Consider the following 13,698-nt stretch of genomic DNA (forward strand, 5'->3'; position numbering starts at 1 on the left):
ATGGCTGCCAGCAGCAGATAATTTAAAGATGTGGCCTGCGGCAGTAGATAATTTAAATCCTTAAAATGCCATGGGAATAAATCACGCCATGAAGGAAAAAAGTCAGAATAATCAGCGAACAAACACAACCTTCAATAGACTCAAACGTTTGCTATTACAACAAATGCCACTTGCCCGTACTGTCTTGGCGAAAATACTGCCAACCTTCATGCATTTGGAGCCTTATCCTGGCAGAAAGGAACAGAAATCAGGTTGAGGAAGATTCTGCCTAAAGCAGCAAAGGGGGACTTTTGCTGCTTTATTGTGGAAATTAGCAGGAGCATGTGTCAATAAAGCAAGTTTTTCTGGAAAACTCAAAAGTGGCGCACCAGGGAGGAAACTTTTTGATTGAACAGCTGGTTCATATGAAGTAGCAGTTATCCCTGAGCCACAAAAACATCAAAGGGCTTAGGAGAGAGACTGGATTTTAAGTTGACAGATTGTACAAAGCCCCTAACACATTCAAGTTCCCATGCAGCTAGAGTCTCGGCGCTTCACCACAACCTATTTTTGAAGTGTCATCACAGCCTTTAGCAACATGTTCAGCCATCATCATCCTCTCACATCACCCAGCAGAAACATTGCCACCATCACATTACACAAAGAAAACAGCAGCCCTCCATATGCTGTTGGAATACAACTCCCATCGCCAATCCTGATTTGTTTAGTTATTTTTTTCATAAAATTTATACACCACTCGACTGAGTTTTGCTTTTTTTTAACAAAGCGGTTTACAAAAAGCTTTCATTTAGCTGTGACAGGCGATATCCATGTGGTCAGAGCTGCACTTTATTCCAGATGTGGATTTATACAAAAGCAAATTATACTGGCAGTTTTGTCCCATTCCTTTCTTAATCCCCAGCATAAAATTTGTGCTTTAGGTCAGCTCAGAGCTTCTGGCAATCTGCTTGGATTCTTAGCATCCTGAATAATTGGTTGCTTTCTGCAAACTGGGCCACCCTGCTGCTCACTTGCTTCCAGATTATTTGTGACTAAATTAAATGCCATAACATCACTCAGAGGACAGATGAGCTTTCATGATTTAGGAATTCTTCTATCAATCAGTCTTAAACACAGCTAAATTTTATAATACTCGGCTGACAACCCATCGAGATCTGGTGACCTGCTTGCCCCCATTTCTTCTCCCAGAATCTGTTAAACATATAATGTTGTCAATTTTGAGACTTTTAAGATATACAATCCTCCTCAAAACTGGTTTTTAAGCTAAAAATCCTGTTTTTATAAGTAGTGCAAAACTTTTGTGGGGGTAGGGCAGAGAACACCAGATTATAAATTTCATCAAGGATAGAAGTGAGAAATTAAGATCAGCTTTCCTTAAAGCAAAAAATGAATTTGATAGCATCAAGACACTATCTTTTTTTCAGTAATGAAAATTTTAGACACGGGTGAAATATTCATAAAATGTATTGTTTTATGAAGCCCACAAGAATAGCGTTTCTTAAGGAATCTATGCTGCAAAATTTGATGATTAAGGCAACTGAACTAGAAATTGGACAAAACATTCAGTTCTTCTGTGTTCAAGAAGCTATCTAATCCAGAAGTTGCCAAGCCAACCTCTCTGGACATTCTGAATTTTGAGAGTGCTGGGGGCATCAATCACAAATCTGCTATTTGGGGGGAGGGGCGTGTTTCACAGTGCCACACAAAATTACAGAGGTAGCCACCCCTGACCACCTTACGCTTATCATGTCCTGCTGGTCCCAATTGTGTTTAAAATCAGTATTGTGGGATCTCCACAACACAGACGGTACCGTCTAATAGCAACAGGGAACACTCCTTAGTGCCAGGAAAAATATACAAGGCGTTCACACCGCACTCGCTCTCAAACTTTTATTTTGTAAAAAAGAGCAAAAATAATAGTACCATGCCTGTCGTTCCCCAAGTAATCTATTTCTATTCTAACCAAAAAGTAACTGCAATGCGGAGGAGCCAGATGTACAAGAGATGGCATGTATATTGCAGCATTTCCATCGCCAAAATGCTTTTTGATGCTCCCAAGTATAAACTTTAGTTTTGATGCTGAGTTTTGCAAGCTGCAGTAAGAACAAAAGGCACAAGTTCACAAATGCATCTTACGGACATAGTTAAAGGTACGAGTCTCATTGATTTCAGCAGGGCATGAGCACACGCTGAACTGAGATCTTAAATTCCTACAAATGTAACATAAAGCAAGCTGATAAAGAGCAATGTACATGATTAAGGCACTCATTCTTCATCCTCATCTTCATCACCTCTATGACGGAAAGTCAACTTGTTCTGTCCCCTCTCGGGGTCTTGCATTCGAAGGATTCGAATGAGACGACTCGTGGGCAAGGTGCTAAATACAAAACATAAGGGCAAGTTAATAGCAGCGCAGTCAAGCATGATTCTTTCACTTGTATCATGGAAATTCTTAGTTTTGAATATGCCATTTGATGAAGACAAACACCTGTGAGAGATACTTTAGATAGAGGCAGCGCTTGGTAATTTGCTGCTCCTCTATATGGGTAGCATTACAAGTTCTAACAGGCAGGCCAAACAAGTAGATCGTGACCTACTGGTAGATCACTGGCTCCCCCCAAAGAAGCTCAACAAGCTTGGCACTCCTAAAAAAAAACCTCAACATTTTTGCCCTGCACCACAAAAAAGGGTCTTTCCTCCTTCCTTAAAAAAGCTCAACAAATTAGACCTGAACCCCAAAAGGGGGTAGAACATTGCCAGTCTTTAACTCCATGAGTAGAGCGCAGTCTCTAGGGAGGTGGCCACCCAGAAGAGCCAGCTGATTTTGTAACCCAAAAAGGGATTGCCAGCCCCATGGAATGGAGAGTTCCTAACAGTGGGAGAGCAGACAGAGGCAGCTCAGCTGAGCATATGCTGATTGCAATATGATGCCTTATCCACTGAAGAAGCAGAAATTTGCTCTGGTTAGAGCCCTTGACGGTATTTGTTTCAGACGAATTTATCCAGCGGATCTTAAGTGGTCCACCCCACTCCTCCATCCACCATTAAGGAGAAACGAATACCAATGTTTCTGTTCCGGAGAGTTTAGCACCTACACTGGTTTACTGCAGAAGCCTTAGATATCACAATTAGGTTATTTCCTGTGATCTTGCAATAAGGCTGGATAATAGTTTTTGGCTCCCTCCCAGACATAATGGTGGGGAGAAAAGGGTCCTCATTAATTCCTGCGGCCTCTGATGCAATGGCCTTGTTTGGGAGAAGAAATTCAGAAACGGGGGCTTGAGTACTAGCTAGCTTCTGATGAGCACCCTGGAAACCCAGTGAACCTCCTTACTCCTGCTGCTAAGCAAGGTACATTTTGGAAGCAGAAGGGAGAAAGAGGAGAGTTTGGTTTCCTGTTTAGGGGAAAGAGTCCAGACCAGCTCCAAACAGGAGAAGTTGCACCCACCAGGTGTCAGCAGCTCAACCAACAGACAATCTGTCATATTCTCTGAACTCTCAAAGCTGCTGGGTATTTCTCTTTAAAATTTACACAGCTGATGGAAGCTTCAGGGAATGTTGCAATTCACCGCCACTTTTTTATTTACATATGCATCTGATTTTATGCCTCATTTTTCTATAGTCTTGTCTTTTAGGTTCCTTATATTTTCTGATTAAAGCTATTTCCATCATAGAAGTTTCTAAAGTATCAATGTAGCTGTTTTCTATCTTTTCATTTAAGTTTTAGTATTCCTGTTGACAACACAGCTCATCCAATGAGCCTTTGAGATGCAAATTTAAATGAACCAGAAATGTGTATTTGACTTTGTTGAAGTAGCAAGGCAGAAAAATGGGTCGGGATGGGGAGAAGGGAAGACTTATTAAAAATCCAAACAGTGAATATAAAAATGACTGCCACCGACATTCTAAAAACTCAAGAACCTTAATAGATACTGAATATGAAAAGCAGATCACCTCATATTCTGTGGGGTGAGCAAAACAAACTGCCGGTAACGTTGAGAATCTGCCATCTTAAGCATCATATCCATTGCAATTCGCCTGTTAACCATGTCCTAAAAACAAAAATCGCAATGTATCAATATATTTTAATACATACATTTTATTCAAATTTAATAATACAATGTTGTCTCTTAAACCAGGGTCCAGACAGTAAAATCATGATGGTTTTGAAACCAATTCCAATATCACCCATTTCACAGATAAATTAATTTAAAGTGTTGGGCACCTTGGTTCAAAGATCCACTCAGCCATGAAGCAAACTAGATCGCCATGGACAAGTCACTGTCACAACTTAATCTATCCCCAGTGTTTCTGTGAGACTAATATGCAATAATGAAGAAACCCGCCATCCTTAAAACAGCTTTCTTCTTGGAATTACTCCCCATTTCGAATTGCATCAGGGCTAGTCTTTTCCTCTGATAAATCTCTCAAAGAGAGCAACGTGAACATTTCATCATTTTATTTTTCAATTTATGCTTAAAATGCTCAGTTTAAGGATTCTTTTTTTGCAAAAAGAATTAGATATAAGATACTGAACTATTAAGGGAATATTATGCACCTAAAATCACAAGAAAAAGAAACGCAATACATTCTCTTTCATGTTCCTAATAAAAACTGATAACTGATTAACAGCTATGAAGATCTGTCTAATGAGTATCTGAAGAAGTAAACTCAGCCAACTGTACCATAAAGACATCAAATTCGTCCAAGCATCTGAAAGGAGATTCAGCAATAGACCACAGAGAAAGGATGAAACAAACTGTTGAAAAGGAACGTTCACCTCCAGATAAAGATTTCATGTCATCTAAAGCAGCCTTGTTTCCCTCCCCAGGCTGGACCTTCAAATAAATAAAGAAAGGTGTAACTGAAAAGAAAGTTAACTAAAGAAAAAAGAGTTCCCTAATATTAGTGTATACTTATGCAAAGTAAAAAACAAAACAAAACACTTTACCATGAAGGTTCTGTTTGTGAAAAGGATGGCATTCTGCAATGGGTGACTTCCTCTCATTTGTTTTGGGAATCGGAACTTCTAGAAGCTTCTTCTAAAAAGGAAGTCAGCATGCTGGCTGGATGCTGACTACTGGGGAAAGTTGTGTCAGCTGGAAACTCATGAGCAAAGGGTTGAAGAGCCAGTTAACTGAGTTATCAAGAGCTTTCTAAGTACACTATGCAAATCTAGCAGGGCTTTAAGCTCCAACCCTGTTTTATGGAAAGAATAAATTCATCTGTTGAGGTATTGGACTCTTTCTCAAGAGGTAAAGGTAAAGGGACCCCAGATCATTAGGTGCAGTAGTGACCGACTCTGGGGTTGTGGCGCTCATCTCGCTTTATTGGCTAGGGGAGCCGGTGTACAGCTTCCAAGTCATGTGGCCAGCATGACTAAGCTGCTTCTGGCGAACCAGAGCAGCACACGGAAACGCTGTTTACCTTCCCACCGGAGCAGTACCTATTTATCTACTTGCAGTTTGACGTGCTTTCGAACTGCTAGGTTGGCAGGAGCCGGGAACGAGCAACGGGAGCTCACCCCGTCACAGGGATTCGAACCGCCGACCTTCTGATCGGCAAGTCCTAGGCTCCGTGGTTTAACCCACAGTGCCACCCGCGTCCCCTTCTCAAGAGGTAGAGAAAGCTGAAGTCTGCAAGTACACCAGGAACACAGTGATTTTTCCTACATCTTATCGGTCTTGGTGGATGCTTCCAGTCACATCCTTCTTCACCACCCATTTATTCCGGACAGGAACTCTCAGTGGTTCAGTATGTTATGGGACACGGAGGTTTATCTCTTCCTGTCAATACTTAGCAGCAATATGAAGAAGAAAACTTGACAGGATCGAGTGCTCTGCTGGTGTGGAAACTGCATGCATCAATGTTTAGTGACTAGGGCTCAGCAACACCTGGTTTTCAACTTTGTGATACATTACCAGCCAAACAGTGAGATGTACTAAATATATATAAAATTAGATCTTCCTCTTTACAGCAAGTGTGAGGATCTCCAGATGTTGCTACAACTCTCATAATCCCTGGCTATTGGCCATGCTTACTGGGGCTAATGATATCTGAAGAAGTGTGCATGCACATGAAAGCTCACACCAGTAACTAACTTAGTTGGTTTCTAAGGTGCTTCTCGAAGGATTTTTTATTTATTTATTATTTTGTTTCAACTACGGAAGACCAACATGGCTACCTACCTGTAACAGGGGCTAATAGTTCAGCAACACCTGGAGGGCCAAAGATTCACCATACCTGTTGTACGGCGTCAGAAAATTACCTTAATTTACACAGAAAACATTTCCAGAAAAAGTGAATCACTGATCACAACCTATCTCATGGAAGCCTCCCCCACTGTGAAAAAAACTACTAATAGCCAGCAATACCAAATCAATCTGAAGCAATAAGTTCAATTAAAGAATTTGTGTAAACAGAGTATTCAGACCTAATTTCAGCGCAGCTTAAAACGAAAAGACTCTTCATGAAACAAACATGCAGTAGTTGCAGTAACTAAGCAAGCTAGTAATAGGCCAATACTGTTACAAGTCCACAAAAATAAACCAGTTTTCATTGACAATGCTTCATAAATTGGATCCAAACTTGTAGCACTGGGCAACCACAGAAAAATGATGCTGTGCTAAGGATTAAACAACAATGAAATACAAACATGCTAAGAAAGTGAAATACATGCCATTTTCAGCCTCTCTTCTGTAAAATTAATTCAGTATAGCCAGTCTTTCTTGGAATTATGAGGACACCTTGAGGTTATAACTGTCACAACTATTTTCCCTGTCAAGTGACACCACTGTATTTATCTATAAATACACCATGATCAATTCAAGCTACATTCAGCTGCATGACAGACTAATGGAAATCATTAGGTAAAAAATGTTAATGAAGATAAAATAACGCACAAGCCACTGCCTTTAAAATATGTTTAAGCTTGGCATAAGAGTCGCAGCAGAGCAGCTTATTTTTGCCTTGTTGATTTTGATCGGACTAAGCTAACCAATATAAAACACTTAAAATATAAATAGTATATACCGTCTATACATTTGAGAAATGTGCCTGAAAAGAACAAACATATTTCCTCCCTGTAATACTTCTGAGGGGGAACTATGCTACAGTGCCCAAGATAGCTTTACAAGGAATTTCCATTAGCTTTGTGTGGAACCAGAGATATATGCATGTTAAACTATATAGAGCGGGCATAGGCAAACTCAGCCCTCCAGATGTCTGGGGACTACAATTCCCATCATCCTTGACCACTGGTCCTGTTAGCTAGGGATGATGGGAAATGTAGTCCCAAACATCTAGAGGGCCAGTTTGCCTATGCCTGATATAGAGTGTCTTGCTTGTAGGGCTGGGACAGCACACAAAACTATGCAATTGTGGAAATGTTTCTGGAAAGTCCTCAGCAGCTGAGTGTGTTTGGCAGCGGGGCAAGGAGGCTGAGCTCCCAAGTAAAATAACTCAAACAGTAACAGATATGTAGATAGAAAGCCAGCTTAGATATGGAGGCTATCCAGTGTATGCACAGAATGTCACATGTCATGACCAGGGCTTTTTTCCATCCAGAACTCAGTTCCGGCACCTCTCAGGTGGGCACCATTGCCTTTTTAAGAGAACAAGGAAGGCGCTCATGGTGAGTTCCAGCACCTCTTTTTCTAGAAAAATAGCACTGTATATGACTATATTTTTTTGATAACTACTGAGAAATTTTCTGTTGAGTGATTTGAGCAAACTCAAATTTAAAAGTAGGGAAATAGACAAAAGATGACATACGAAGTCCTGTTGTAAATGGATGAGGGCAAAAATATAGAAAATGTTTGACCTTTGGACACAGAATTCTGTGAATTAAGGGCTCCAATGCAAATAGGTCTGTGATTCTTCTAAATTTCTGCCTTTTGGGTTACATAATTATTAAGTCACTTTCCCTACTCTTCCCCGCTTTTAAGGTTTCCCCCCTTTTAAGATCTGTGATCCAAGAACAACAGTGTTATTTTAAACAGTATTTTGTAAAAACTGGGATTAAACGGTCAACCTTCCTCCCCTAAACCAAGAAAGTGGTTTCAAAATATTGGCTGGTAAGTAACTTATATGAGCCGCTGATGAGATAAGCCTTTGACCAACTATCAAATAGCACACAGCAATTAATAAGGAAATGCAAAATGACTTACAGTAATTGAAAGCTTTTCATTCTTGTGGTCAAACTCAATTTTTCCAGAGTACGATCGCTGACTTAACAAGCAGTTGAAGTAGTATTTGCATCGCACTGTAAGGAACCTTTAGATTGAAGAAATGAAAAAATATAGATATTTTATATATATATATATATATATATATATACATATATACACACACACACACACAGAGAGAGAGAGAGAGAGAGAGAGAGAGATACCCAAGCATGCTCCTGAATTCAGCACTGTCACTAGAAGCCCAGGTATAAATTGCTTTCTTCCAGCTCTGGCTAGCTCACCGGTTGCAACCATTCCTGAACAACAGGTGGTGTTCAAGTACCAAGAGGAAAACTGTAACTTGGGATTCTAGTTTTGCTACTCTGGTTCTTTTCAACATCTATTAACACCGTCCGTCCGTCCGGTCCCCCCCCCCCCCGGGTATGTCAGTAAATGTATAACATCACACCAACCTTCTAAACTTCAGGTATCTTTTATATCTCTCAACCATCACCTCGTCCAACAGTTTAATAAATTTCTTCAAATTCTTGACTTCACACTCTGCAGTCTGATATTTTTCTTTCGCTTCCTGAAGCTCTCTGCAGGTCAATAAAATGTATCCGAAACAAGGATCAATTACTTGAAGACTGTGGCTTGGATGCTAAGTTAAATTAACAAAATTCACAAGAAAATCTGACCTCTTCCTTCCCCATGCGGCAGGCACCTATGTCCCACCAAACTTTTCTAGGGGAGGCTGTGAGGGTCTCTTCTGAACAATGTGGCATGGGATGCAAGGGGCCTGCTAGAAAGGGGAAACTTGCCTCAAATTGGGCAGAGGCCTGCCCAGTTCCTCTCATAATGGTGGAATCTGTGCACACCAATAACATTGATTGTTGGTAGATTCACAACAGAAAGAAGAATTAAAAAGTCATCAGAAAAAGTGCTATTACCGTCAGAAAATTGGTTAGGCGTTTGCTTGCATGGCTCTAAAACGGGATTAGGTCTTAAGGAAAGAGCTGGAAGCATATCCCACCTCAAAAAGAACACCCAAAGGAACCATTACATTTACCTGATTATTTCTTCTCTATCTCCAGTACGTTTTCTTTCTGAATTGATCTTTTCTTTTAAGCGGTTTATTTCTGCATCAAGACTCTTATATGTTCTATTTACTTCTATTCGCTCGGGATGGATTTCTGAAGCCTTTGCAATCATTTCCTAAAGTGTTAAAATGCAACAACAAAAAAGAGATTTAAACTCTGTGTATTTTGCTTAGAAGCAGGGCTAATAAAATCCCCCCTCCATTTTAATATGACAAGCAAATGGGGCTTTTTCCTTCCACTTTTTAAAAAAAATGTGTAGATCTCTCTAGTATAATAGGAAATGATACCCAACATTTTACATGATGTTTTGCAGTGTTCAAAATGCTTTGCATGCTGTGTATCAGCAATCAATGTAACCTTGTAGAGAATATCCCAGACCTTCCCTTTCTTGAGGGCCACATTAGCTTTCAGAAAACAACAAACTTGGCCTTCCCCCCCTAAAAAAAAACCCCAACAACTTTGGTGTCCCCCCTCTAATGACAATGGATAGATCACTGCCAGTTTTTTTTTATACTGGGAGTAGATCGCAGTCTCCTGGGAGTTGGGTGTGCCTGGTGTATAAGGTATTATATGTCACCACTGAGACCAGAATCTTATTCTCTCTTTCTCTCTTCCTTTCTGACACAGCAATCAAGCTAATCTCCCCCCCCCCCCCCCCCAGATTCTGTTGTCACCAGTGCAGGCTGAAGAAAGCCCTCAAAAAGTTGTTAGCCCCAGAGACTGCAGTGGAGAAAAGGACATGGCTGTTTCAACACAAAGGCATCAGAACCTCTGTGATAGCAATAATCAGCAGACCAATGCTCCATTTCATAGCACACCTAACTGAAAAACAACTAGCTCCAGCAGCCAGCAACTCCATTCCGCCAATGCAAAACACTGCCTAGCAACTGACTGACCGCATCTCTACTTGCATCAGTGGGGACCGAAGGCCAACGCTGAAACACTCAGGGAGCCACAAACCTGACATTTGAAAGGGAAAATGAATAGAGAGCATGCAGGAAATGTATTCTGCAAAACACATCCCGTGTGCAATGTTTCATTAGCCTATTCTAATTAAAGAGGGACGCGGGTGACGCTGTGGGTTAAACCACAGAGCCTAGGACTTGCCGATCAGAAGGTTGGCGGTTTGAATCCCCACGACAGGGTGAGCTCCTGTTGTTCGGTCCCTGCTCCTGCCAACCTAGCAGTTCGAAAGCACATCAAAGTGCAAGTAGATAAATAGGTACTGCTCCAGCGGGAAGGTAAACGGTGTTTCCATGTGCTGCTCTGGTTCGCCAGAAGCGGCTTAGTCATGCTGGCCACATGACCCGGAAGCTGTACGCTGGCTCCCTCGGCTAATAAAAAGCGAGATGAGCGCCACAACCCCACAGTCGGTCACGACTGGACCTAATGGTCAGGGGTCCCTTTACCTTTTATTCTAATAAAATTAGCTCCATAGAAATATAGAGATGAGCAAATGAAAGGGTGCATAAGAGAATGTAACAAATATTTTCAACATTTATTTCACTAGCAAAAAACAAGGAAAGGTTTAAATCAGATTAAACTAAATACACACCATTAATTCTTTCTCTTTTGTAGCTAGATCATTTTTATGAGTTTTTATAGTGTCTAAATGGGATTTTTCTTTTTCCTCATAATGCCGCAAATGGCTTTTACTTCGTTCCAGTTCTTCATCCACCTCATGCAGTCCATCCTGTTAACAAATCAACATGAAATGTAAACTAGTTTTAATATGAAAGTGGCGTACAAAGTGTTAATTTATCAACGTCAGTTTAAGACAGCATACTTGTGTACGTAATATGGCAAAGTATAGTGAAACTGGATAACATATAAACAAAACTATATTATCGTACTTATTTTGTAGCTAATTATAATTGTAAGATAATTATTATCAGTTAAGAACAATTGTTTTCAGTATCATACATAAAGTCAAAATAAATCAGATGATACCAGTTTGGTATCAACTTAGTTTAGTGCGTAGATTAGACAGGAGTCAGAAAGAAAATGTTATATGTGGTGCATATTATGGTGTTAAAGCAGTAAATTGTTTAGATTTGATAAGAAATGTATTTCATATATTTTGATTCTGTGGAGTATTTTTACAGCTTCACAACTTCTAGAAATGCCATCTCTTTAATCTCAATTGAAAAATGTAGCCATGTTTTTCTATTCATTTTTTGTTAAAATTCCTTGAGTCCGATGCTATGCATTTGTCACACGTATCCAAGTGTTACTCAGCTGATGGTAATTGTGTACCTGATATGGAATGAGGAAAGAAGCAATTTTCACTGACACCCCCTCCCTCTGTAGTCCCCCGTGCTGTCCCCACAAATCTCAGCCCAATGGAGATTTAGAGGGGTTGCACAGCAGGGGGGGGGGGGAGAGGAAATGCTGAAAATTGCTTCCTTTCCCATTCTGCTGAAGGAACCCTTACTATTGGGCTGAGCAACACCACTTGATGTAACCCAGTGTCTGCAGATTCTCCACAGGATTTTTAAAATGAATATATTAGTGGTTTTTTACCCGGACTGGGCCAGCTTCTTCTTCTACTTGATGGATTTTGTTTCTAATCGCTTCAAATTTTTGTTCTGCCTCTTTTAGAATACATTTCGCATCTTCCATTTTCTTTTTCTGCTGATGCATATGCTCCTCCACAGTTTCCATCTTCCTCTTGTTATCTTGAGCTTCTTCTTCCTGTTAGAAATATTTCCAGGTTACGGTTAAACTAATTTCAATTACTAATAATGAAAATGGGCCCCAATCTATTTAATTTGTTTAAGGACACTTATAAATCATTTTGTATTTTAAAACATTCAAAGCAAAACCCTGAGATAAGATTACAAAGCAGCGAAACAGTATAAAAATACATTACAAGGAATTTGAGCAATACAGTATCTATTTAGGCAGTAGTAAAAACAAAGGCCATAGAATGCCTGTGTGAACTAATATGTTTTTAGCATGTGACCGGGGGGAGGGAGTTATTGATGCATGCCAGATGCATGAGGAGAGACTATTTCACACATGGTATTTGCTATCACTATAAAAGCTCTCTCCCATGTTGCTCCATGTTGCATTTCTGATGGCTGTGAGAACCTCACCTGGCAATGTTGGTAAGTAGACATTTGTATATGAGAGGAGGAGCTCTCTCAGGTAAGCTGGTCCTAAATTGCTTTACAGTTTAACAACAAAACCTCAAATCTTGACACTGTGTTCTGCCTTAGTTGTTGCTTCTGAACCACCATAATAACACCGCACTCTGCAGTAATCCAGTCTAAGGGTTACTAATACACAGTTCCCTATGACCAAGATACCCCCTGTCCAGGAATGATGATAGCTAGGAAACCAGCAGAAGTTGGAGAAAGACACTCCTAATCACTACAGCTACCTGAGCCTCCAGTTACAACAATGGATACAGGAGCACCTTCTGACAAGTACCTGTTCCTTCATGGGGAGGGCAATCCTATACAGGAGAGGCTGTTCACCAGTTTCCCAGATCTAAGAATCACTTACCTACAGGGACTCTGCCTTACTAGGATTTAGCTTCAGTTTATTGGCCCTCATCCAGCCCACCTCTGCATCCAGCCATGCTGGTCCAAGATCATAATTGATTTAGATGTTATAGAGAAGCAGATGGGCAGCATCAGCATACCGATGAAACCAAGCCCCAAATGGAAGAGGGAGGAGATGAGCCCCTGTTAAGAAACTTTTAACTGAGACTCCTGTTCAATAAGTGAGGAGTTCCTCAAAAGAAAAAGCTCACTCTTCTCCTGCCCGTGTGTCTGCACTGGCTCAGAAATGGGAGCTTTTAACTATGCATAGGATTATACTACTAGAGTCTTAAACACTAGTAGGTTTATTGTGGCTACAACAAAGCTGTTAGTCTTTAAGCTACCCAGCACCCCTCTTTGGTTGAATTATAACCACTTTAAATTAACCCATTTCTTGCTCATCTTAAAAAAAAAAGAAATAAGTTGAATCCTTAGAATTCTTATTGATGTATAACAAAATATGCTCTCTGCCACTAGCACAAACACCTCTATGATATATAAATACTTAGAAAGGTAGAAAGTGAGCAATTCTTACTAATGTAGAGATGATGACTGACTGCTGTTCCTCCACGTTCTCGAGCTCCATAATTTTTAGCTTTATTTTATTCACTTTTATCTGCAATGACAATAAAAATAAACGGTATTGGGGGGGAATCACACTGGATTTAATACAGACATTTAAGCTACAACCCAATATACCCTTACTACAGAGCTTGCCATCCCAGGACCCACAAAGCCCATCAACGGTACCCCCTGGCAGAAGCCCCCCCCCTGATTCTGAGCTTCATTGTTTTAAAATTGTCTCTAGTCCCTCCAAGAAAAAGTTATGAAGCAAAATGTGCAGGTAAGCTCTAGGAGGCATTATACTGGCTTTCCACTGCA

At 40.4% G+C, this 13,698-nt stretch overlaps 2 protein-coding genes and 1 long non-coding RNA gene across 6 annotated transcripts in view; 1 reads left to right on the forward strand and 2 right to left on the reverse strand.

Moving 5' to 3' along the window:
- Window positions 1-13,698, reverse strand: part of LOC308584511 — a 158,734-nt gene that overhangs the window by 96,450 nt on the left and 48,586 nt on the right. The window lies entirely within an intron of this gene.
- GEN1 (GEN1 Holliday junction 5' flap endonuclease) overlaps window positions 1-13,698 on the forward strand; it is a 90,315-nt gene that overhangs the window by 30,842 nt on the left and 45,775 nt on the right. The gene's annotated exons all lie outside the window — the stretch shown is intronic.
- SMC6 (structural maintenance of chromosomes 6) overlaps window positions 699-13,698 on the reverse strand; it is a 34,026-nt gene continuing 21,026 nt past the window's right edge. For 2 of the 3 annotated variants that reach the window (XM_081189011.1, XM_081189010.1), the window contains exons 19-27: window positions 13,352-13,432; window positions 11,792-11,962; window positions 10,824-10,961; window positions 9,238-9,383; window positions 8,642-8,767; window positions 8,169-8,274; window positions 4,686-4,838; window positions 3,955-4,052; window positions 699-2,377 (exon numbers count right to left, since the gene is read on the reverse strand). In XM_081189011.1, the coding sequence (XP_081045137.1) occupies window positions 2,266-2,377; window positions 3,955-4,052; window positions 4,686-4,838; window positions 8,169-8,274; window positions 8,642-8,767; window positions 9,238-9,383; window positions 10,824-10,961; window positions 11,792-11,962; window positions 13,352-13,432 (1,131 nt within the window). In that variant the 3' untranslated portion in view covers window positions 699-2,265. Of the gene's footprint in view, window positions 2,378-3,954; window positions 4,053-4,685; window positions 4,839-5,444; window positions 6,269-8,168; window positions 8,275-8,641; window positions 8,768-9,237; window positions 9,384-10,823; window positions 10,962-11,791; window positions 11,963-13,351; window positions 13,433-13,698 lie in introns of those variants that run through there. The other variant, XM_081189012.1, reaches the window with a different exon arrangement.

Source organism: Podarcis bocagei, assembly GCF_964188305.1.
Source record: "Podarcis bocagei genome assembly, chromosome: 3".
NCBI classification, from domain to species: Eukaryota; Metazoa; Chordata; class Lepidosauria; order Squamata; family Lacertidae; genus Podarcis; species Podarcis bocagei.